The 21,285-nt window shown below is 30.8% G+C and overlaps 4 protein-coding genes across 4 annotated transcripts; 2 read left to right on the forward strand and 2 right to left on the reverse strand.

The window, feature by feature from the left end:
* Positions 1-3,951: 3,951 nt before the first annotated feature.
* On the forward strand, positions 3,952-5,646 carry LOC126660100 (uncharacterized acetyltransferase At3g50280-like). The gene has a single exon (XM_050353434.2). The coding sequence runs from the start codon at positions 4,012-4,014 to the stop codon at positions 5,443-5,445; it is 1,434 nt and encodes a 477-aa protein (XP_050209391.1). The 5' UTR covers positions 3,952-4,011; the 3' UTR covers positions 5,446-5,646.
* Positions 5,647-7,968: 2,322 nt separating this feature from the next.
* Positions 7,969-9,254, forward strand: LOC126660102 (uncharacterized). The gene is made up of 2 exons (XM_050353437.2): positions 7,969-8,138; positions 8,281-9,254. The coding sequence occupies exon 2, from the start codon at positions 8,450-8,452 to the stop codon at positions 9,041-9,043; it is 594 nt and encodes a 197-aa protein (XP_050209394.1). The 5' UTR covers positions 7,969-8,138; positions 8,281-8,449; the 3' UTR covers positions 9,044-9,254.
* Positions 9,255-9,647: 393 nt separating this feature from the next.
* LOC126659501 (26S proteasome non-ATPase regulatory subunit 7 homolog A) lies at positions 9,648-14,657 on the reverse strand. The gene is made up of 10 exons (XM_050352792.2): positions 14,299-14,657; positions 13,111-13,203; positions 12,948-13,029; positions 12,352-12,448; positions 12,105-12,180; positions 11,896-11,954; positions 11,648-11,770; positions 11,299-11,356; positions 10,451-10,536; positions 9,648-9,927 (listed from the first exon to the last, which is right to left on the reverse strand). Exons 1-10 carry the CDS (start codon positions 14,483-14,485, stop codon positions 9,856-9,858), a joined length of 933 nt encoding a protein of 310 aa, XP_050208749.1. The 5' UTR covers positions 14,486-14,657; the 3' UTR covers positions 9,648-9,855.
* A 2,248-nt stretch (positions 14,658-16,905) lies between these two features.
* Positions 16,906-17,939, reverse strand: LOC126661387 (WUSCHEL-related homeobox 5-like). Its single transcript, XM_050355220.1, has 2 exons — positions 17,566-17,939; positions 16,906-17,260 (listed from the first exon to the last, which is right to left on the reverse strand). Exons 1-2 carry the CDS (start codon positions 17,870-17,872, stop codon positions 17,055-17,057), a joined length of 513 nt encoding a protein of 170 aa, XP_050211177.1. The 5' UTR covers positions 17,873-17,939; the 3' UTR covers positions 16,906-17,054.
* Positions 17,940-21,285: the final 3,346 nt, after the last annotated feature.

Consider the following 21,285-nt stretch of genomic DNA (forward strand, 5'->3'; position numbering starts at 1 on the left):
TATATTTGGGATGGTATATGAGAGTTATGAGTTTATGGTTTGATTAAATGATATTCTGTTGTTTGTGTTGTTTTTTTTGTTGTCATATATATATAAATATAATTAGTTATATTCTATTGAGTAGACAGATCACCCCTTGCCACCTATTTTTCAGGAGATAGATCACAGTGATCCATTTATTTAGTCTCGTGCAGTCAGCTGATGTGGTTTGATTAGGTGGGTCAACGATGCCTACCGAGATAGATTTTTTTTCTTTACAAACAGTTATTTTGGGGAGTGTTTAGAACATCTATTTATTACTTTGAATTAATCTACGTGTCTTTTGTTTTGAGACTATATTTTTAATGGTGGATTTAATGAGATATTAATATTTTGATAAGGTTAATAAACGTTTGAACATGAAATTTTATGATATTATATTTCTGAGTTAATTTTAATATATTTTGAGAGAGGGGGTTACAAGATAAACGAAGATGAACTGAACATTAACAATCAATATACAAATGCTATACATGTAAATGAACCGGACATAAACACCACGTTCAAAGTTCGACTGAGCATAAATCGAACATTAAAGCACCTTGTTCATATCACGAATTGAACATGGAAATTTTGAAATTTGACTCTGCTCGATTTATTTACAGCTCTAACTATGTTGAAAGCTATAAATTGTTTAATTTCAGTAGGTCAGTAAAGAGTGTTTTTCAATTTAAATGAAACTAAAATTAGATAATAATTAAATATTAAAATTAGATTATAGCAAATAAATCAAAATCTAATCAGAATTTAAGAGGTCAAAAAGACTTAGTTGTTTTAAATAATAAATTTATTAAAAAATTACTGTTAGATATATATGTAATGTAAGATAGATATATGAATATATTGATAATTAATACAAATATATGATTTGTTTTACAGGGTGTATGAGGTGTTCTAAACGGTTTTCAACTATTAAACGATATCTTTAAACCATTTATATTCAGATTAATTATCATTCGAATCGGGTAGATTTTTTCGAAAAACAAAACTTTAACCCTAATTTTTAAGCGACCACATATATAAGCACGGCTCAAATCCACGATCTCACTTAAATTATAAAAACGTTTTATCAACTTCGTTACGCCTTGAGGTTAAGACTTTCTAATTTTCTGTTTTTGAATATACATAGGTAGTTAATTAAGAAGCAATCGTGGCAATCTGTTAAGTCAAACAGTAAACAATGCCACGCATGCATAGTAACGCCAGCCGTATGAATGACTTGTAATTCGTAAACTATACATTGTATACTAAAATTAAAATATACATATACATTAATATGTTTATTGTCAGACGCCGACAAATAACGAAGATTCTTTTGGACCGACCTTCAAATTAATCATCACTTATGTGAGTGTATTTTTATTAAATACGTTAAATTAATCTATTAATTGCTTCATTAGGTATATATGCCAGTACAGTATTTTTTAATTATATGTAATTATTTGTCCTATTTTACGGAAATATGCCCAAAACAGTTAATTCATTGCTAATTTCTATTAGCGGGATAAAAATGACAGTATCTACTTTACTGTAGAATATACACTATATTTAGATTATTCATCAATTAATACTGTAAGATGATTATAGTATTCATATATACAAATGGAGTAAATTTTTTGAACATATTATTCATAAAAAAAAATTGAACATTATTTGAAAAGTGAGTAACTATATATTAAAATCTATTTATCAAAAAAATATTAAAATCTAAAAACGAACATTTCTTAGAATCAAGAAATGACAAATAATGTACGTCCATAACATTCATTATTAGGTGTATATTTGGAAGTGAAAGTATAGTCTAATTACATGTTTGCCTAATATATTATTTTGAGACTGTGAATATGTATTCAAATTTATGCGGTATATAAATTTTAGCTGATCTAAAATATATTAAAAGAGATGAGTTTTTTTATCGTGCAACCCAAATTCTATAACGGTCAATAAAGAAAAAATATGTAATACTCCTAGTAAGTATTTTGATATTAAAAAAATTCATTTAAACAATCTAAGAAAAGAATTTGGTTTGTAATGTATTATTTCATCCATCTATTTTAATATATTTATTTGACTATGCATATTAGGAAAGTTAATTTATTTTATTTAAAATTATGCTAATTATTCATAATATTTTTAGTCATTTCTTTATATATACTGATCAACTATTTAAAATTACTCATAAAAGGCATAAAACTATTTTAATATTAAAATTAATAAAAAATCATTAACTTTTTCTTTGAATTGATAAAATGATTAACTATTATCATTATTAACATTGTAGTCAATTTCATATACTTGAATAAAATTATTCTAATTAATTTAAACATTTATCTTGTTAGTCCAGTTAAAAAATATAAATGTATTTCTAATTTAAGAAATTTAAAATAAACATAATCCATCATTTGTTGACTAAAAGAGTAAGTTTTTTTAATTTTAAGATTTTAAAGATAAAAGTATTAATTAATTCACTCTCATTGACAACGTCAAATGGCTAGTATTTTGAAAAAATAATACACAAATCACTGTTATTCATGTAATAAATCAATAAAAATATTTGCCATATTAAACTATCTAGAAATAAAATTAAACATAATTAAAATTATCAATTATATATGTTTGTCGATTTATCATAAAATTAACGTGGTATACTTGTTGAGTGAGATATATATTCTTTTACAAATTATATTTTATTTAATAATATATTTTTAATTATATACTGTTACGGATTAGCTCAACTGGTTCCAAACGTGGACAATAAACTTAAAGAAAAGGACATATGATATGTTCCAATCCCATATCTCAGATTCAATTCGCTGATAGAACTTGGACGAACTATTAAAGGCCTATGTTAAATAAGAGATCCGGACAGTAAAATATCGAAACTAGTTTAAAAAATAATCCGGATCATCGGACTCGATCCACTTCAAAAAAGTGGTCGAGCTCCGCCGGGATTCCCCGAAAAAGATGCTAATTTATTTATTTTGAACCAATCAAATCATCGTGTCCAATTTTCATAAACTGGGGAACACTGTAGCCCTTTGCATGCTTGCCGCGTAGGGTACATTAATTCATTTGTTTCTCTTCTCAAACACTATTTTCTGCAACTTTATGAACGTTGCCAAATGAATTAAAAAAAATATTTTTAATTTTCTTGTCAAAACTACAAAAGAATAAATTGTATCTTGTTTTCTTTTGACAATACACATTCTATACATTGTATATTTACAAAATTATAATCTAAAATTCTAAATTTATATTGTATATTTTAAAATTTCATATTTTTATTTTTATAAAATAATGACATAAAACTTATGGTGTTTAATCTAATTGAAGACATACAAAAATAATGTTTTACATGCTAAATGCACACGTATTTGTCAACCATTTCCTCTAAAAAAATAAATTATCAATGAATTAACAGAAAATAATATCCCTATCGAATATCATCATCATAATTATTAAAAAAATAATTGAATATTTAAAAAAATAATTTATCTGTTTTAATATTGTTCATTTTACAACTTTACACATTTTAAAAGAAACTGAAATATAATTTTCAAAAATTAAGAAAACTAGATAAAAAAATATCATATAGAACTATTTAATATTTATATGATCGCCAAAGAAAAATTAAATAAATTTATAAACTCTTTAAGAATTAAATGTTAATAGTTTGTTAAAAAAAAAATTAAAATTTCAGGGACTCTGCCGCGATCGACTTCACCACTCATAAAAATACAAAATGAAATGACCTCAAAAAATTTTTTATTAAAACACATAGTTATAAATAGAAAATATAAAAATCTAAATGACCTCATTAAAAAATTATTCAATAAATCGACAACATAAAATCCTCATATTTGCCAAATTCATGAACCTAAAACTTCTATAAATACCACCCATTTCACTCCCTTTCAAATCTCACTCTTCACTATCAAACTACACAACAAAACTCATCAGAATCTCAACAAAATGCCTTGCGATTCTTCTTCTCTAACAGTCCACTCAAAATGCACAATCTTCCCCCACCGGAAATCCACCATGGAAGATCTCAAGCTCTCCGTCTCCGATCTGCCCATGCTTTCTTGCCATTACATTCAAAAGGGCTGTCTCTTCACCCGCCCATCTTCAACCACCACTGACTCTCTCATTTCCCTTCTTAAAGACTCCCTTTCTCAAACACTTTCTCACTTCCCTCCCCTCGCCGGCCGCCTGAAAACCGACTCCGACGGGTACGTTTACATAACATGCAACGACGCCGGCGTTGACTTCATTCACGCCAGCGATACTAATATCTTTGTTCGTGATGTTATATCACCTGGCTGTGTCCCGGTTTGTGTCAAAAGTTTTTTTACATGTGATCGGATGGTTAGCTATAACGGCCATTATAATCCAATCTTGGCCGTTCAGGTGACGGAGTTAGCTGACGGAGTTTTCATTGGGTGCTCCGTTAATCACTCCGTTACTGACGGAACTTCATTCTGGAATTTCTTTAATACTTTTGCTGAGTTAACACGAGGAATCAAGAAAATTTCGAAAGTTGGTCAGCCGGATTTTTCAAGAAACTCTGTGTTAATATCGCCGGCGGTTCTGAAGCTTCCTCACGGCGGACCAACCGTTAGTTTTAATGAAAATGAGGCGTTGAGTGAGAGAATCTTTAGCTTTAGTAGAGAAGCAATCTTGAAATTGAAAGGTATAGCGAATAATAATAATAACAAGAAAATTAATGATCAGTCGGTCGAATTAATTGGTAAACAAAATAATGATCCGTTATTTAATAATGGAAAGATTATGAATGTGATTCTTGAAACGTTTTTCAAGAACGCCGTTTCGAAACCGCCGGAATCAGAAATATCGTCGTTTCAAGCATTATGTGCGCTGTTGTGGAGAGCAGTGACACGTGGAAGAAAATTAAATCCGGCGAAAATGACGACGTTTAGAATGGCTGTGAATTGTCGGGCAAGATTGAACCCGAATTTGGATCCGTTTTACTTCGGGAACGCAATTCAAAGCATTCCAACTTATGCATCATGCGGTGACGTTTTGTCTAAGGATTTACGTTGGTGTGCTCAGCAATTGAATAAAAATGTGGTAGCTCATAACGACAGTACGATACGTCGTTTTGTAGATAGTTGGGAGAAGAATCCAGTGTGTTTCCCTCTAGGGAACTTTGATGGGGCATCAATGACCATGGGGAGCTCACCTAGATTTCCTATGTACGATAATGATTTTGGGTGGGGCCGGCCTTTGGCGGTTAGGAGCGGTGGGGCCAATAAATTTGACGGTAAGATCTCCGCTTTTCCGGGAAGAGAAGGCGGCGGAAGCGTGGATCTCGAGGTGGTTTTGAAGCCGGAAACAATGGCTATGATTGAGTCTGATTATGAGTTCATGCAATATGTTTCTTAGCTAGAATAAAGTCATTGCATTTAACGGCGGTGATGAATATTATTGATGATGATGAAAATGTTTTTTTTTTTATATTTAGTCTTGGGTGGGACATATGGGATTTTAATCTAATGTATTGTGATGTGATTTAATTAATGTGGATGTAAATTATTGTGAGGAAGTTTTGTTGGTTATTTTATGATCTGAGAAGTTGGTATTTTATTGCATTTTTAGTAAATGGATAGACATGTAATGCTATTAAATTAGGGTATTAATCTTATGATTATGGTTCAAATATGCATTATATTAATCTATAGGTTCCTCTCAAAAAAAAATCTAAAGGTTATTATTTGGTTTACTAAATTTCATAAGAAATGAAAATTAAAATGAGAATCATTTCATTTGTTTGTATATGATTGAAAACACTAATGAGAATGAGGTCTTATTAATAAAGAAAATCATTTATCGTCATTTTCTAATGCATAATTTGAAAATATATGTTTCATTTCTTAATTGGAAAGGTGTTCTACTCACTTAAATGAAATCGCAGTGTAAATTGTACACATGTATTATACTGACGCTTAAAATTTGAGACTAAAAGTGTTGTTTTATAATTGAGACTGCTCGTATACCTTTTACCAAATAAATATTAAACTCATTTAAATAAACTATTTTTATTTTTGATATTATACCAAACAGATAGCGGCCTGTAACACATGGTTATCAACCGTGAAGGCCCTAGGGAAGACGATCCAGCCGAAGGCAATTCCAATTATTATTTTATTTTAAAATACAATGAAAAATTAAAGTAAAAATGAAAATTAAACTCATTATATCACATACATACAATTATATATATATAAAAAAAAACTATAATGTTATATGTTTCATTACATCCACCTAAAATTTTCCGTTCAAAATATGACCATTCATATTACATCAGCTTTGTTGGACAAAATAATTTGACATAAAAAAAACAGAAATAAGTTTGTTCACCTGCCATGACAATTCCTTGTCCTTGGCTCTTCATGGCAGCATGGGTCCAGGAGTTTAATCCATTTTAATTCACAATTATGTAATCAACAACATTAAGTATATTCTTCAAAACCAATTTAAAATTAATACTAATACTACATACCAAAATTGACATTATAATTATCTCCACAAACTTAGTCTGATGTTAAAGAATATATTACTTTAATTTAGAAATTATAAGTTGAATCTTCTTCTTTTATTATAATAAAAAGTTTGACATTGTAAATATTTTGTCCCTTGCTATGATTGCAAAGAACTACAACTAGGATTATTGGATAATTATTATTATTAAAATGGAACCTAACTAATACAATTTTGGCATATATATCCCACTAATTAGTGCTAATGAAAGTGACTTGAGTAAGATTAACATTAAAGTGGATTAGATTGTGGACTAATTTTTTTGGATAAATAGATTGTGGACTAATTAGTACAAATGAAAGTGGTATATTATCAACAACAACAAAAAGTTTAAATTGATTTAAAAAAAATCAAATCTTTTCAAGAGGTTACATGAAGTTAATCTAAAATAAGATGGGCTAGTTTTTCCATCTAGTCATTTAAGTAGTAAATTTTAGGCCCATTTGTTCTTGGACCAAGTAAAGTCCATATCATAATAATTTTAAATTTTATAATCTAAACTGGATTGCTAAACACCGCCCGGTTTTACTTACCACCGCACAGGCAAAAGACATTTATGCCCTTTTAGCAAAATTTTGAAAAAAAAATTCTCTCAACTCATTCGAATACATTCGAACAAATACGTAAAAAATCGATTAAAATGACGAACAACGAGTACAATTCATCGGATAACGAGTATCGACGTTCGGAAACAACCCCCGATAAATATATTTTTTTAAAAAAACTCGAAATAAATAATTTTTTTAATTTTTTTTAAGGAGGGACGTTTACATTTCACGTCCCCTCCAGAGGAGTGGACGCCGGAAAGCGGCGTCCCCTCCTCTGGAGAGGACGTGGATTTCCCACGTCCTCTCCTGAAGAGGGGACGTCGTTCGTCCCCTCCTCAGGAGAGGACGTGGGAAATCCACGTCCCCTCCTCTGGAGAGGACGTGGATTTTCCACGTCCTCTCCTGAAGAGAAGACGTCGTTCGTCCCCTCTTCAGGAGACGACGTGGGAAATCCACGTCCTCTCCAGAGGAGGGGACGCCGCTTTCCGGCGTCCTCTCCTCTGGAGGGGACGCCGGACGTCCCCTTTTCAGGCGGAGGGGACGCCGGAAAAACAGAAAAAAAAAATTAAAAATTATTTTTTATCTCGAAAAAGCCGGAACATATTGTTTCCGACTGTCGGTACTCGTTTCCCGACGAATTATACTCGTTATCCGTCATTTTACTCGACTTTTTACGTAGTTGTTCGAGTGTGTTCGAATGAGTTGAGAGAACTTTTTTTTTTGAAATTTTGCTAAAGGGGTAAAAATGTCTTTCGCCTGTGCGGTGCTAAGTAAAAGGGGGCGGCGAATAGCAAAACCCAATCTAAATCAGATCTAATCCATCGAAAATCAAAACCCTAACCCTAATTTCAAAATCTTGAAACCGCTAAAATATTTCAAATTCAATTCAACGATGACAGTTTCAAATTTAACGAATTTTGGAGCGAAAATAGAACCAGGAAATTGGATTCGGAAGCTCTGAGCTTCACGAGCTAACATAGCTTTTTGCAGGTTGGTGTTTGATTTTATTTTTTTCAACTTCTATACTGTTTGGATTCTTTAAAAAGCTAAATTAATTAGCTAGATTATCTGTTTGTATGTTGTATTATATGTGAAATTACTGATATTTTCTTTAATTTGACTTCAATTTTAGGAATTTGAAGTTTTATTTTCGGGTTGATTATTGTAGTATTCAGCGGAACCAGAAATTTTTTTCAATCCGAGGTTAACTTCTAATTCATCTTTAATTTTGGGGCAGCCTGGACTTAACATCTATCTAACTCAGGAGTATGAAATGTTAGAAATCTAATTGTCTTAACAAAATGAGGAGAGGGTACTTGCTCAAGGATCCTATTGCTTTTGTAGGTTTAGTGGTTTCTATTTGTTGCATTGTGATTATAACGATATCGGTTCTTAAACTTCCCGAAGTATCGGTAGTAAATAGAGTAATGACGTCGAATCGGACGGTTAAAAGCAGTAAGGTTCCTAAGGATGTAGTGATAGGAAAGTTTGGTGAAATGATGATTGAAATGTTGCCTGGAGATCTTGCCTTTACAGTCTTTATCCCGTCGGAGAAAGCGTTTGAGCGTGATTTGAGATTACGTGTGAATGATAGTTTGTCTGCGGAGAATAGGAATGATACATATGCGGTGGTTTCTCGAATAATGGGGTTTTCGGCTATTCCTCGAACCCTTTTATCTGCGATGGTCTACTTAGATAAAGAGGTGTCGTATGATTCAGTATCCGGGTTTCCGTTATACATTTCCAAGGATGAAGATGGAATGGTGGTAGTTAATAGAATTAGATCGGAAATAGTAGATGTTAAGAGAGAGGAGGTTATAGTATATATTATGGATGGAGTAATTATGGATGCTGAGTTTGAACAATCGGTTGAACCTGATGACATTGAAGACTGAAGAAAATCGACTGCAATTAATGCATTACCTCTCGGAGAGAAGATGGAAGTTGTTCCTTCTTTGTCTATGCATCGACAAATTTGCCGCAACATGTAGTCTAAGGAAATATACAAGTCTAAAAATTGTAATTTACCCAAGGCATATATACAAATACAATGTAATTTTTTTTTTTTGAGAATATATAGAGCTTTAAATGTTTTATACTCCCAAGGAGTATATAATTCATGGAACTTTGCAAGAGAATCATTATTTCATGAGATTTTTGGTTTTGTGATAGCTTGTTTTTTTGGTGACTGAAAAAAGGTCTTACACTTTAACAAAAAAGGTCTAAAGACTAAATGCTCGTCATGTTATATATATATAACAAAAAAAAACAAAGCCAATAAATTAAAATATTAAAATGATCTAATTAATTACATCACATTATTAATATCGTTTAATGATGCTTTATAATTTAATTAATTTTGTTTACTGATGAGCAGACAGGCTAAGATTTTTTTTTTTTATGGTTATGTAATTCATAATCTTCATTGATAGTGAGCTAAGACAATTATAGAGAATCTCATTCTGTTGCCAAAAAATAAATGAGCATTTTTCCATCAAATTAGCATCTTGAAATCATTTTTTCCATTGAATTAGCATTTTGCAAGCAGTCCAAGAAAAAATATTGTAAATATATCAGAAGAAACACATAATGTGGATGTCTTTCACTGAATCACCACCACCCAACCCGTCCAGCTGTCTCATCAAGAAAACACATGATTCTCCAAGAAAGATGGAGAAAGACGGCCACCCCGGTCGGACCTCCATGTCTAGCTACCAGCAGCAGCAGGTACATCAACTAACTTCGAGTCTTCAGCTTTTTCATGTTCTTTGTTCAGCAACTGGAATCACATTCCAAAACAATATATCAGTCAACTACAACGAAAACGAGAATCATGACCAAATCTGAACAGTAATCCTGATGATTATTTACTTAATTGTTAAAAGCTATTATTGCATGGAAACTTAACGAATTCCACTTTTCGTTACTGTTTCCCAAAATGCTTATGAAACTCCAAAAATTTATACTTATAACATATTCTTGTAAACTATATCGTTTAGTCATTTCCCGTTTCAACGTTTCTCATTTCACTGATTATGTGTTCATTTCCGTGCAATGTAGGCTCAAAGAGTTGTTTTTCTAATGCCAACATTAACAGAAATTTTGAGATTGCCATTTCACCAGCACATCGTTGTTCACATAGCAGTGAACTCTAAAATCTAAAACAAAATGAGAAAATCCTGCAGCTGTAACATCGTGTAAATGTAGCACCTTTTGATAGCGATGTTTGTTGAGAACGGTATGGACAAGATTTAGATGCTATAAGAAAAGCTAGGGAACTTGTGTAAGTTGAAGCTTCTCACCTTATTGTTGATCAAGTTGTGGAGAGCTATTACACTTCTGATCAGGGAAGAAAGGTAGGTAACCAACATCATGTCATTTGTTTTCACTGCATGTAGACGAAATATTTAATGGAAATTATAAAATGGACTAAAACTGGTCAATTTTTTTAAGAATAGGCTTTCTCAAATTTATTTCTCTGTATGCTCCATGTGTTTTACTTTATGCATAGAAGTTTTCACTTTGTACGCTCCGTATACGAGATGTAATGTATCAGAAATCAGAATGTATCAGAGATCTATAAGCAAAAATAAAAGCCTAAAAGTGAAAAAAAATAAAAATAGGTAAAAGACAATTTTTTTGGTCTTAAAGCATATTTTTGAAAATTAAAGGGTTTTTTAGGGGTCATTTTCATTAAATGTCCCTGAACTTTCGTATCTCTCCCTCAACCGTCCCTGAACTTTAATTCATATCCCAACCGTCCCTGAACTTTAATTTCATATCCCAAAGTCCCCTAACATTATTTTTATGGTAATTCCGTCCAATTTGTTGACCTAAAAATGTAATTAGACACCTAGGTGATGCAAATTAAAAATGGTGAGATGACGTTTATATGGAAAAATAAAAAAATAAATTGGACGAAGTTACTATAAAAATAACGTCAGGGACCTTTGGGATATGAAATTAAAGTTCAGGGACGATTGGGGTATGGATTAAAGTTTAGGGACGGTTGGAAGAGAGAGATTTGTTTTATGGTTTTCTCCACATTTGAATCCAATAGTCCATAGAAGTTTAAAAAAAGCAACAGACATTTTCTAAAATAAAAATAAGAAAAGACTTGTTTCTTGTTTTAGCATTTTAGTTTTTTTACCTGAAAAAGCCTTGACCAACTCGGCAACATTGAGATTGGGAAGGAGATTGAACACATCCTATAAATACAGCAAGAAATTTAAGTGCATTTATAGATGAAATGATGAAGATAAGCATAGCATGAAGATTACACGAACTGAAGAAGGATCGACTTAAAGATTAGCTCTAACCCTAGATCATTAATGAAATTTCTCCTAATCCAATAACAGGATGAAGATTTTTGTTTTTCTTATTTTTCAAGATTATTTTATCCTTCTCTTCTTTCATAGTACCTAGTTAAAGATCATTGTTCACAAAAAAAAAAAATAGAATTACAGAAATATGAAAATTTGGAAGAGTCATTGCAAAACCTGTAAATGGTATAAAATCTCGTGGTTCAGTGGTAGCTTTTCATTGATGACAAAGTCAAGATAACTACGTATTTCTCGCAATCGAGCATCCAACCCTTTTAAAGCAGTAAGTTTCCCGGTCACCTACACCAACAAAGAAACCATTAGTTGCATATTTTTTCCTAGCATACTGAGTCAAACTTTCTGCGCCCGGAACAGCTTATGGAGAAAATAAGGAGATGAATATAAAAAATGTCCAGAAATAAGACCTCTGTTGCAAGGGTGCTAATAGTGGTGTCTTTCACATCCCTTAGCAAGTGTTCCACGCCTAATCAAGTGGGCAGAGAGAGAACCAAAACCAGACAGAAAATTAGGTTGATCCATCTAAAAAATCTTATCCCAGACAAGATATAGAAATCCTATTTCTAATAAAATTTGGTCCATAAACAAGGAAAAATAAAGTTTCCAAATGACATACCAATTTCCTCAACTTCATGAGCAGCAATTTCTGATAGGACATGCACAAAGACCTTCTGGCTTTTCTGGGTGGCATTCTGTAATAACACTGAACCATCAATAAATATTCAAGATACATTCTGGCAATTTATTAGTAAAAGACTAGCTATAGATTTCCTTCAACTTCATGAGGTTGTATATTTAAGCAACTCTGCAACAAAAAAAACCACTCTAACACTTTGGTTTAATGAGAAAGTCGATGTCCTTACCTCTTTGACCTCTTCAACTGCACAATAAGCTTTTGTAGGTAATCCCAGCTCTACTGGTTGGACATCAATTATGACCAACACAGGATTTGGAACATAGCTGTTATAGCAAACAAGAACATATTAGATATCAAAATTGGTACTAGCACAAACCCGAGGAGAGGATTAGAGGAAATTATCACTTTGCCAAGAGGCAAAAAATGTTATAATTGAATCAATTGAAATTAAAAAAGCCATAAAGTTGGGGATTTATCAATAGCATATAGCAATGTTATTACAATACGCCCAAAGCCAATTAAGGGGAACAATAAAGCTTCATAAGGTCTTTTTAGTTTTAAATTAGGTCAAATTGCCCGTGTGCTCATTCTTAAGTACTTAAGCAGGCTCACAAGTGTAGACTGTAGAACTTCTCACTAACATTGATAAATCCTGGTATGATAGATACTATCACACATACAATCATACTTGATTCAATGGAATTGTCTGATCTTAAAGGGGGTCAACAAATTGGAATTCATTTCTCAACATGTATTTTTTAAATCAAACAAACAAAAGAAAACTGAATAAAGAACTCTATGGATCAGAGGTAATGATCTTACTCACTAAACAGTCCATGGATATCTAAGTCATTTTCCCTCAGTTTTGGACCTGTGCTGTACCAGCCCACAACATGCTCCTTGGCTGAAAAGATAAATTGGTCAATCTGATTGATAGTGTAAAACAAAAAAAAAGATATTATAAGCCGAAGAGAGCGGGCAATACCATTAATTCTTTTAAACATGGAAAACATTGACTCATGATAGTTGTGGTCAAGAAACCAAATGCTTGGGTCCTTGTCATCTTCTTCAAATGGAACTGAGAAATTGCAATTATATTGTTATATAAGCTTTCAAACAAAGAACTTGGTCCAGAAGTTCAAGAATTTGAAATTTAAAGTGAAACAAAAGGGCTTAAGTTATACATTAAAACAAATCAGCTAGACCCAGACAATTTCCTTATTTTGTAGAACAAGAAAGCAAAAAAGGCACAACAAAGGTAAAGTTTTCATTTACTTTTATGTTTATAGCTTCATCAGACAGTGATTTAACATGAATTAACTTCTCAAGTGCTATTCTAAAGTCAGAATATTGAATTAACACTCTAAGTGGTGACCAGCTAATTTACATATGCATCATTAACAACAGGAAGGGTGAGCGGCATGGTTTGAAAGTAGAAACAAAGTCTAAACAGCATGATCATGGTCAATATCCAACAACATATTGCACATAAGAAAACACTCAATATCAGGAATTAAGAATATAGTATACAGCTGCCCCTCACACAATTAGGTCTAAACAGCTGCCCCTCACACAAGACAACACTCAACCCGAACCATACTTCCTTTTTCGTGGACTGCAGTTTCATCAACCTATACATTCAATCTAAATTCCTTACAACAGAACTCCAAATGTGAATCTGGCCCAAAAGTTCCAAACAAAATTTGTTGCATCTAACCCTTGAACACAATTAGGAAAACAAACTTTTACTCTTTGACGTGATACGGGAATTGCGAGCTGTGTCAGAGACATGATGCAGGAGAAATGGCTCATCCTATTATTTCCATTTCTTGAAATATCATCCTTAGACCAATTGCAGAAGTATCCAATTTCACATATTAGCACCCATAATTAAATTTAGAGGTTGCCCACATTATCAAATTAACAAAAAAATCAACATGCAACATTTCAGTGAAACACATTATAGGGTCTCTAGATTTAACTACAGACTTCATTTAATCAAAACTAAACTTCAAATTCAACAACCCAAAAATAATCACAAACCTAAAACCCAATTCATACAATCACACCCATAAAAGCCACTACAATAAATCCCAAAAACTTAACTAAAACCATCAAAAATCAAAATTCTAAAGCTGAAAACAAAATAAGATCTAAAAAAAATTAAAACTACCTGCATAGCTATTAGTAATATCAACAGTGCCTTTGAAAGAAGAACCAAGCAACACTCCGACGACGCGTTTTCGAGTATCTTTAGCAACTCTAGTGTAATTATCCACAATGCTGAGAAGAACCAGTGGATGCACGATCACTTTTTCAATCGGCGTTGCAGAAATTTGCTGCTTTTTAATTACATCCATTGTTTAATACTTTTTTCTTGAGTCAAAATTTTTGATTTTTGATTTCTCTGGTGTTTGATTGAAGTTGATAGTGATTTGATTTGGGTTTTTGGTTTTGATTTCTGGGTGTTTGTTCTTTTAGAATTTTCTTGCTTGTTCTGCAGGAAAACTCGGTCTTTATATATGTTTGTTTTTGTTCTTCTAATGGTTTTTTTTGTTGTTTGATTTGATTTGATTTGGGCCAATTTGTAACTTTTCAAAGTTTAGTATGTTGATACTGAAGAATTCGGCCTTATAGTGATTGAGCCTAATAACTTTTATTTCAAGCTTATAGTAAAAAAAGTTTGGATCCAAGCTTCAAAGTTCAGCTAGGGCCTGATTTAGAAATGTTTCAAACAAAGACAATAATTAAAACAATTTCAAAAGAATAAACTAAAATAATTTTATATATTCATAACTTTAAATTTTTTTGATAGATATATCTTTGAATATTATTTTAATTATATGGTCTGGTAAATTAATGAATAAAAATAATTATATTTTAATTATGTAGAATTATTATATTAGTTAAGTTCGAAAAACTATATAATTATTGAATTGGAATTGGAATATAATTATTTCAACTCGTTGAGTTAACGAACCAGCCTGTTTAAATTTTATTTTAAAAATAAATCTATCAAAGAGTCAAAGTTACGAAAATGAATTTTTTTTTTTTTAATATTGAGCATCAATAAGTCAACAAAAATAGCATGGCCATTAGCTCAATCAATTAGTTAATTTATTTTTACTCTTCTTTTAGAATGACTACAAATAATTAAATTTTCCCTTGAATATTTTATATAATTGACAACTAATTTCAATTTAGTATTTTTGTTAATTTAATTAGTTAAAAATGGAGTTGATTATTCTATAATAAGCGATTTCCCTCTAGTTTTTTTGACAATAAATACATTTTTATGAAATTAAATTATCATTGATTACATTATATTTATGGATATTGTATTCACTTTTATGCATACTTAATTGCTGATTATGAATAATAATAGCTTGTTTGACAAACTATAAATAAGACTTACATATAAATATAAAGTGATCAAATTTCAACATAATTAAAACTATATAATTGGAACTCAAAATGAGGTCAAGACTAGTCAAGAACATTCTTGTATCAAGTTCAACTCTTGAGTTCGAAGATATAATAACTAAACATATTTTAATATATAGTTACCATGTCATATAATTTAATTTTTTCTTTTCTTTTTTATCAGAAGTAATTATGTGTAATGTGATTAAAATGAATGTTTTGAAAGACCTTTTGTTATTTTAACCAAATTAAAGAACAACCATACATGCACATGCTGGTACTGAACTTTTCCAGCCACCAATTTTGAACTTTGTACATCTTGTTCATGCTAAATAATGTTTTTGGCATGATATTCATGCATTACGCTTTTAATTTTATAGAAATTGTATTCATCAAAAAAAAAATTATTGAAATTGTATCCCTCGGTCACAAAAGTGTTTACGTCTTCATAGTGTCAATTCATGCCGAAAAAACGGTTTAAAGACTTAATGTCAATAAAATAAAAGTACAGGGGACTAAATTTTAATAAAGTTGAATAATGAAAATAAATAAAAAAATTATTTCAATCGCACTAACAGCGTGTTTCAATCACTCGTTTTTGAACCGAAATGTGCATTTTGCCTAGATATAAATCACATTCAAACATGATCATTGTCTTTCTTGACTAAGGAAACTTATGGATCTCAAAGATGGAAGCAAACCCTAGACATATATAAAAAAATACTACCATTTTATAAAGAACAATATAAAATTGTTAGGATTATTCCTAGAATTCTAATTAGTTTAGGACTTTAATTTATCCTAATATGTGTTGGATGTTGATTATGTCATTATTAGATTTGTGTAGGAAAAGGAAGTCTAAATCCTTTTTGGATTTGAACTCCTTATTCCTTTGACCTATTTAGAACACTATAAATAGACAAGCTCATGGCTTGTATAATTTAAGAGTATGAGGCAGATTAGTACGACCAAAGCATTATTTGGGTTTATTGTTGGGTTTGGGCATTAGAAAAATCTCTACCGTTCTTTTGTACTCTTCATCTTTTAGTGAATAAAACTCATTCCTTTGCCCGTAGAGTTGTCATTGACGAACCACGTAAATCTTGTGTTTGTTTTTAGTTCGATTCTATATTTTTCCATAAGCTTGATTTTCTAATTAATTTTCTGCTATTCCGCTGCGGCTAATCTCACAACAAAAATTAATTTTATGTAGTTCAGGAAAGACATTTCTTATGAGATGAAGTGCAATTTCAATTTCCAAAACACTCACAAAAAACCCCCAAAATCAATCCAACATAGTAAAACACAGAGAAATAAATAAAACAATGTCTAAATTATGAGCATATAGAGGAGAATGTTAAAGCAAATCTAAATTTTAATTTCTTAAATCAAACAAACAAATAAACTATTACACCATTTTTGAACTAATCAAGAATTTCTAACCCTTCATGCAAATACTAGCTAGCTAAAACCCTAAATGTTAATATTCTTCAAGAAAAAAAACTTTTACAGAAAGCTTAATCGTAGATCCAACGGTGGGTGATGATCCATTTCTGTACCAAATGTGTATGCAAATGACGTGGCTTCTTTGCAATCGTTAACTTGGTATCTAAGCTTCTCCGAATCGGCTTCATTAAATGTGTTTAATGGGAATAATTGAAGGGTTTCAATCACTCGTTCTTGATCAGTTACCTGATTTATTTCAGCAAAATCTGCCAAAAAGAGAAAAAAAAAATAGTTATCATACTGTAAAATTAATATAGTTTGATAACCGGGAAAAAATTAATAAGGTTTCGATTTTCTAATAAGTGAAGAAAAAAATATACTAGTACTTTAGACCTAATTTTTCAGTGATACTAATTAATTTTTAATTAGTATAGTTATTAACCAATGAGTTATAGTTCGAATGTTATAAGCGCGGAAAGTAAACTATTAGATCATGCGGGTTTAATTCTTTCCATAAGCGTTTCCGCTTTTTAATTATAAAAAAAAGTAGTATGATTAAAAACTGACTTACATCTAGTAGAAGATGAAAGGCTATCATGAACAGAAACTCTCCGACGTTTCTGTCTTTCTCGAGCTTTATGATTCTGAAACCAATAAAAAACGTTCTTACTCTCAATCTTGCCGTAAAAACTGAGCTGAGTGGAGATTTTCTGAATCTGATCGGTGGTCGGAGTTCGGAGACCTGACCGGAACAAATCTGTCAGAACTTTAACTTGTTCAGAAGTAGGGTTCCAACGACCGCACTTAGTTCCAGTGCAATTATTACCAACATTTCTGGCTTTTGTAATACAAAAGCCTGACATTCTCTCAGCTTCCATAATTTGTTTTTGTTTCTCTCTAAATCTGAAGATCTTTGGTTTGATTTTTAGAAGTGTCTGAACTTTATTTCTGATGAGGTTCTGAACTCAAAAGATGAGACCCGTGTGCATATATAATACTACTAGGCATGGCTAATACTATTTTAACAATTTTTGTAAGAGAACTTAATAAGCCCTCACATTTGTTATAATTAACATTTTAAATTCTTTTATTTGAAAATCAAACGATATGGTTTCTCACTTTATTTTTATAAACAGTTTAGTTCATTTGTATATCTTTAGCGCTAGTACTGGAGTCAAAAGATTTAGGGATAATTAATTTTCAAACATGAGTGTCAAGATTGTTGATAAAAATAAAAGTGAAGGACGAAATTGTTGAGAGAGTTTATCTCACACAAACATTGTATATTTATAACAAATCAGCGGGTATTTATAATAACAATTTTTTTAATTATTATTAATTTTTTTGTTTAAATATTCCATATGATTAATTATTGGTTTGTTGCACGAATAATACGGCGTAAATATATATAACTTTTTATATTTTTCCGGTTGCTGATCAAAGAACACTCTATATATTGTAGTATGCTTTGATTTTAGAAATTATGAAGAGAGAATTAATTATTAATCTACCCGCTATGAGTTGGTTCAATTGGTCACAAATGTGGACAGTAAGCATGGGACTTAAAGAATCAAGGTTCAAATCTCATATCCCACAAAATGGGATTTATTAGAATAATTTGTGGATGAATTGTTAAAAGGCGTATATTAAGTGAGAGTTTCGGGCGGTGGAATGTCGAGGCTAGCCTCCCTGAGAGTTTATCCAGTTGGTCGAGCTCCGCCCTTAAAAGATAGTCGGGCTCTTCCAGGGTTTTTCTCGTTACTAAAAAAAATTAATTATTAATCTTTGTTTAGCATTTGATCGTGCCCGGGTTTTTGAGCAAAAGAATAGAGGGACATGCGTAAAAGCTGCCACTGTTCAACGTATAGGTTGACGCACAGACAACAAGTAATTTAGTTTCACTAATTGATTATTATTATTATTATTATAGTAATCTTATATTACATGAATCTTTGTGTTGAATTTTTGTTTTCTTGGAGTTGATCTACTTTGATTATGTATATAAGATAGGGTTTTTTTGTGTTTTCCTGTAAAGTGTGCACTTTCTTTAATATTCTAGCAACTAGCTAGCTATAGCTAATATGCATGCTCTTAAAAAACGGAGTTTGCTGTGTAAGGATTTAAAAGGGTTTGAATCTTTGATTTACTATGAAATGATTTATAGCTTGGGGGGGGGGGGGGGTTGAGTTTACGGGTCGTTTTTGTGTCATGTCGATCCATTTCATTATTCTTTGTACTGGATAATATATATAGTGTAAAATTACTACAATGATCTTTTTAAAGGAAAAAAACAATCCTGTAGATATAGTTTAGTAGTAGATGATCAAATTGATCTAGTTTGGTTCTTTAAACACCGATCTTTCTACTTATTTCGACAATTTAATTATGTTTTAATCATTTTATTTTTATAATCTTTTTTAATCTTTTTTTTAGTTTTATTTTTTCTCTCCTCGCTTATTTTCATTTTTTAATTCCGCCATTGTTTATATATATATTATTTACTTGTATGATCATAGTTTACCCTTTCGTGATTATGGATAAGTACTCCATGTCTATATTAGGGGTGTAACCGAGTCGAGCTGAGTCGAGTACTGAGAAGATTGAGATTGACTCGTTTAATTTCAAGTCGAGTTTCGAGTTAATTTATCGAGTATTTATCGAGTTTATCGAAAACTCGCGAGATTAACGAGTTTAATCGAGCATTTCAATAAAAAAATAAGAATTTAATAAAAATTTAAATACTATATTTCTTTTTATATATAAATAAATTTATATTACCTATTTTATGCATATTTCTTAACGAAATATATATGAATTAGATATTTAAGGTTCAAAATTAAAATAATATCATATCAAATTAGCATAGAAATATATAAACGAGCTTACTCGCGAGTTTTCGAGTCGAGTATCACTGAGATTGAGATTGACTCGTTTATTAAACGAGCCTTAAAAATTCGAGTTCGAGTCAACTTTATCGAGTCAGGTTTCGAGTAGCTCGCGAGCGAGATTGACTCAGTTACACCCCTACCTATAATAGATCCAACACAAATTAAGACAGAAAGAATAATCCAAACTTTGTAATTTATTTATATTCTTAAGAACTTTAGTGATTAAATGTGCTAAAAAACATAAGAATGGTTCAAATTTATTACTTTGTAGTTTGTACATAGGTAAAGACAGAAGATTGATACAAGTTAAAGTCAAAGTTGAGATTGGCATGATATGAATTGGAGGGTTGTGATGATCTTACTGACAAAGATACTGAAATTAGTTGACTATAAGTAAATGTAAATAGCTTCTTTTAAGGACATATGAACACAAACTATAAGACAATAAAGCCACCAAATTTGAGATTTTGGGAGAGACAACTCATGAGCTTGCAAAAAGGTGAGCACCAATTGTATTTTATTACTATGTCATATGCTTCTTGTCTTAGACAACTATTATCTCATTTTCTTTATTTTATTTCTTATTTTTTTTTATAATTTTCTTGAGCTTTTTGAAAGATTAGAGAGAGATTAATTGAGCTATGAGAGAGTTGTGATTTTGTAAAATTAATTAAGATAATTATTTGTAATTTAGGATTTGTCTCTCTCTTTTTTTTTTAATTTTTGAAGTTTATTGAAACTATAAATTTATATTGTTCTTTATTCATCTTTATTAATGATTGCCTTATATTTTATGTTTGAAGTAATAAAAAGTTATTAAGTAAAAGATAGCACGGAGTAATTGAAGATATTTAACCTAAAATATTATTTGAAAACATAGAATTTGGAAATTTAAAATGGAGTGCCAATTTTTTAAAAATAATAAAAAAATGAAACGGAGTGGATAACATTTTAATTATTATATTATGTTTTTTATTATTGGGGAAAGAAACTTTTAGCGATTGTAGAAGGAATTGATCTCACGACCTCGGAAGAATTTTGCCCAACACACATACTATTTGAACTATAACTCGTTGGTATTAGATTATGTCGTCGTACTAAGATTAAATGTTTAAAAAATTAATTGATATTTTGAGTTTTAGTTCTTTATCAACTAAACTAATCAACTTAAACAAAAACTGCTATATTTCCAAGCATTGGTGTTATTATTATTATTATTCTCAAATTTTCCCTACATTAAAAACAAGAGAAATAGTAAAACTAAGAGATGTTAACATTAAAGTTTCACATTAATATATAATACTTTGATTACTAGATTTTCACTACTAATGAATGCATAAAAAAATACATTTCTCTATTAACTAAAGTAATAAACTTAGACAAAAACTATCATATTTCCAGCC

Source organism: Mercurialis annua, linkage group LG8, assembly GCF_937616625.2.
Source record: "Mercurialis annua linkage group LG8, ddMerAnnu1.2, whole genome shotgun sequence".
Taxonomy (NCBI): Eukaryota; Viridiplantae; Streptophyta; class Magnoliopsida; order Malpighiales; family Euphorbiaceae; genus Mercurialis; species Mercurialis annua.

What these genes read in the sequence shown, in the direction of transcription:
- LOC126660100 (XM_050353434.2), top strand. Translation starts at nt 4,012, where the DNA reads ATGCCTTGCGATTCTTCTTCTCTAACAGTCCACTCAAAATGCACAATC.
- LOC126660102 (XM_050353437.2), top strand. Translation starts at nt 8,450, where the DNA reads ATGAGGAGAGGGTACTTGCTCAAGGATCCTATTGCTTTTGTAGGTTTA.
- LOC126659501 (XM_050352792.2), bottom strand. Translation starts at nt 14,485, where the DNA reads ATGGATGTAATTAAAAAGCAGCAAATTTCTGCAACGCCGATTGAAAAA. An exon ending in TATTACTAATAGCTATGCAG is followed by an intron (nt 13,204 to 14,298) that starts GTAGTTTTAATT and finishes GCAATTTCTCAG; the next exon opens with TTCCATTTGAAGAAGATGAC. An exon ending in ACAACTTGATCAACAATAAG is followed by an intron (nt 9,928 to 10,450) that starts GTGAGAAGCTTC and finishes ATGTGATTCCAG; the next exon opens with TTGCTGAACAAAGAACATGA.
- LOC126661387 (XM_050355220.1), bottom strand. Translation starts at nt 17,872, where the DNA reads ATGGAAGCTGAGAGAATGTCAGGCTTTTGTATTACAAAAGCCAGAAAT. An exon ending in CCTTTCATCTTCTACTAGAT is followed by an intron (nt 17,261 to 17,565) that starts GTAAGTCAGTTT and finishes TCTTTTTGGCAG; the next exon opens with ATTTTGCTGAAATAAATCAG.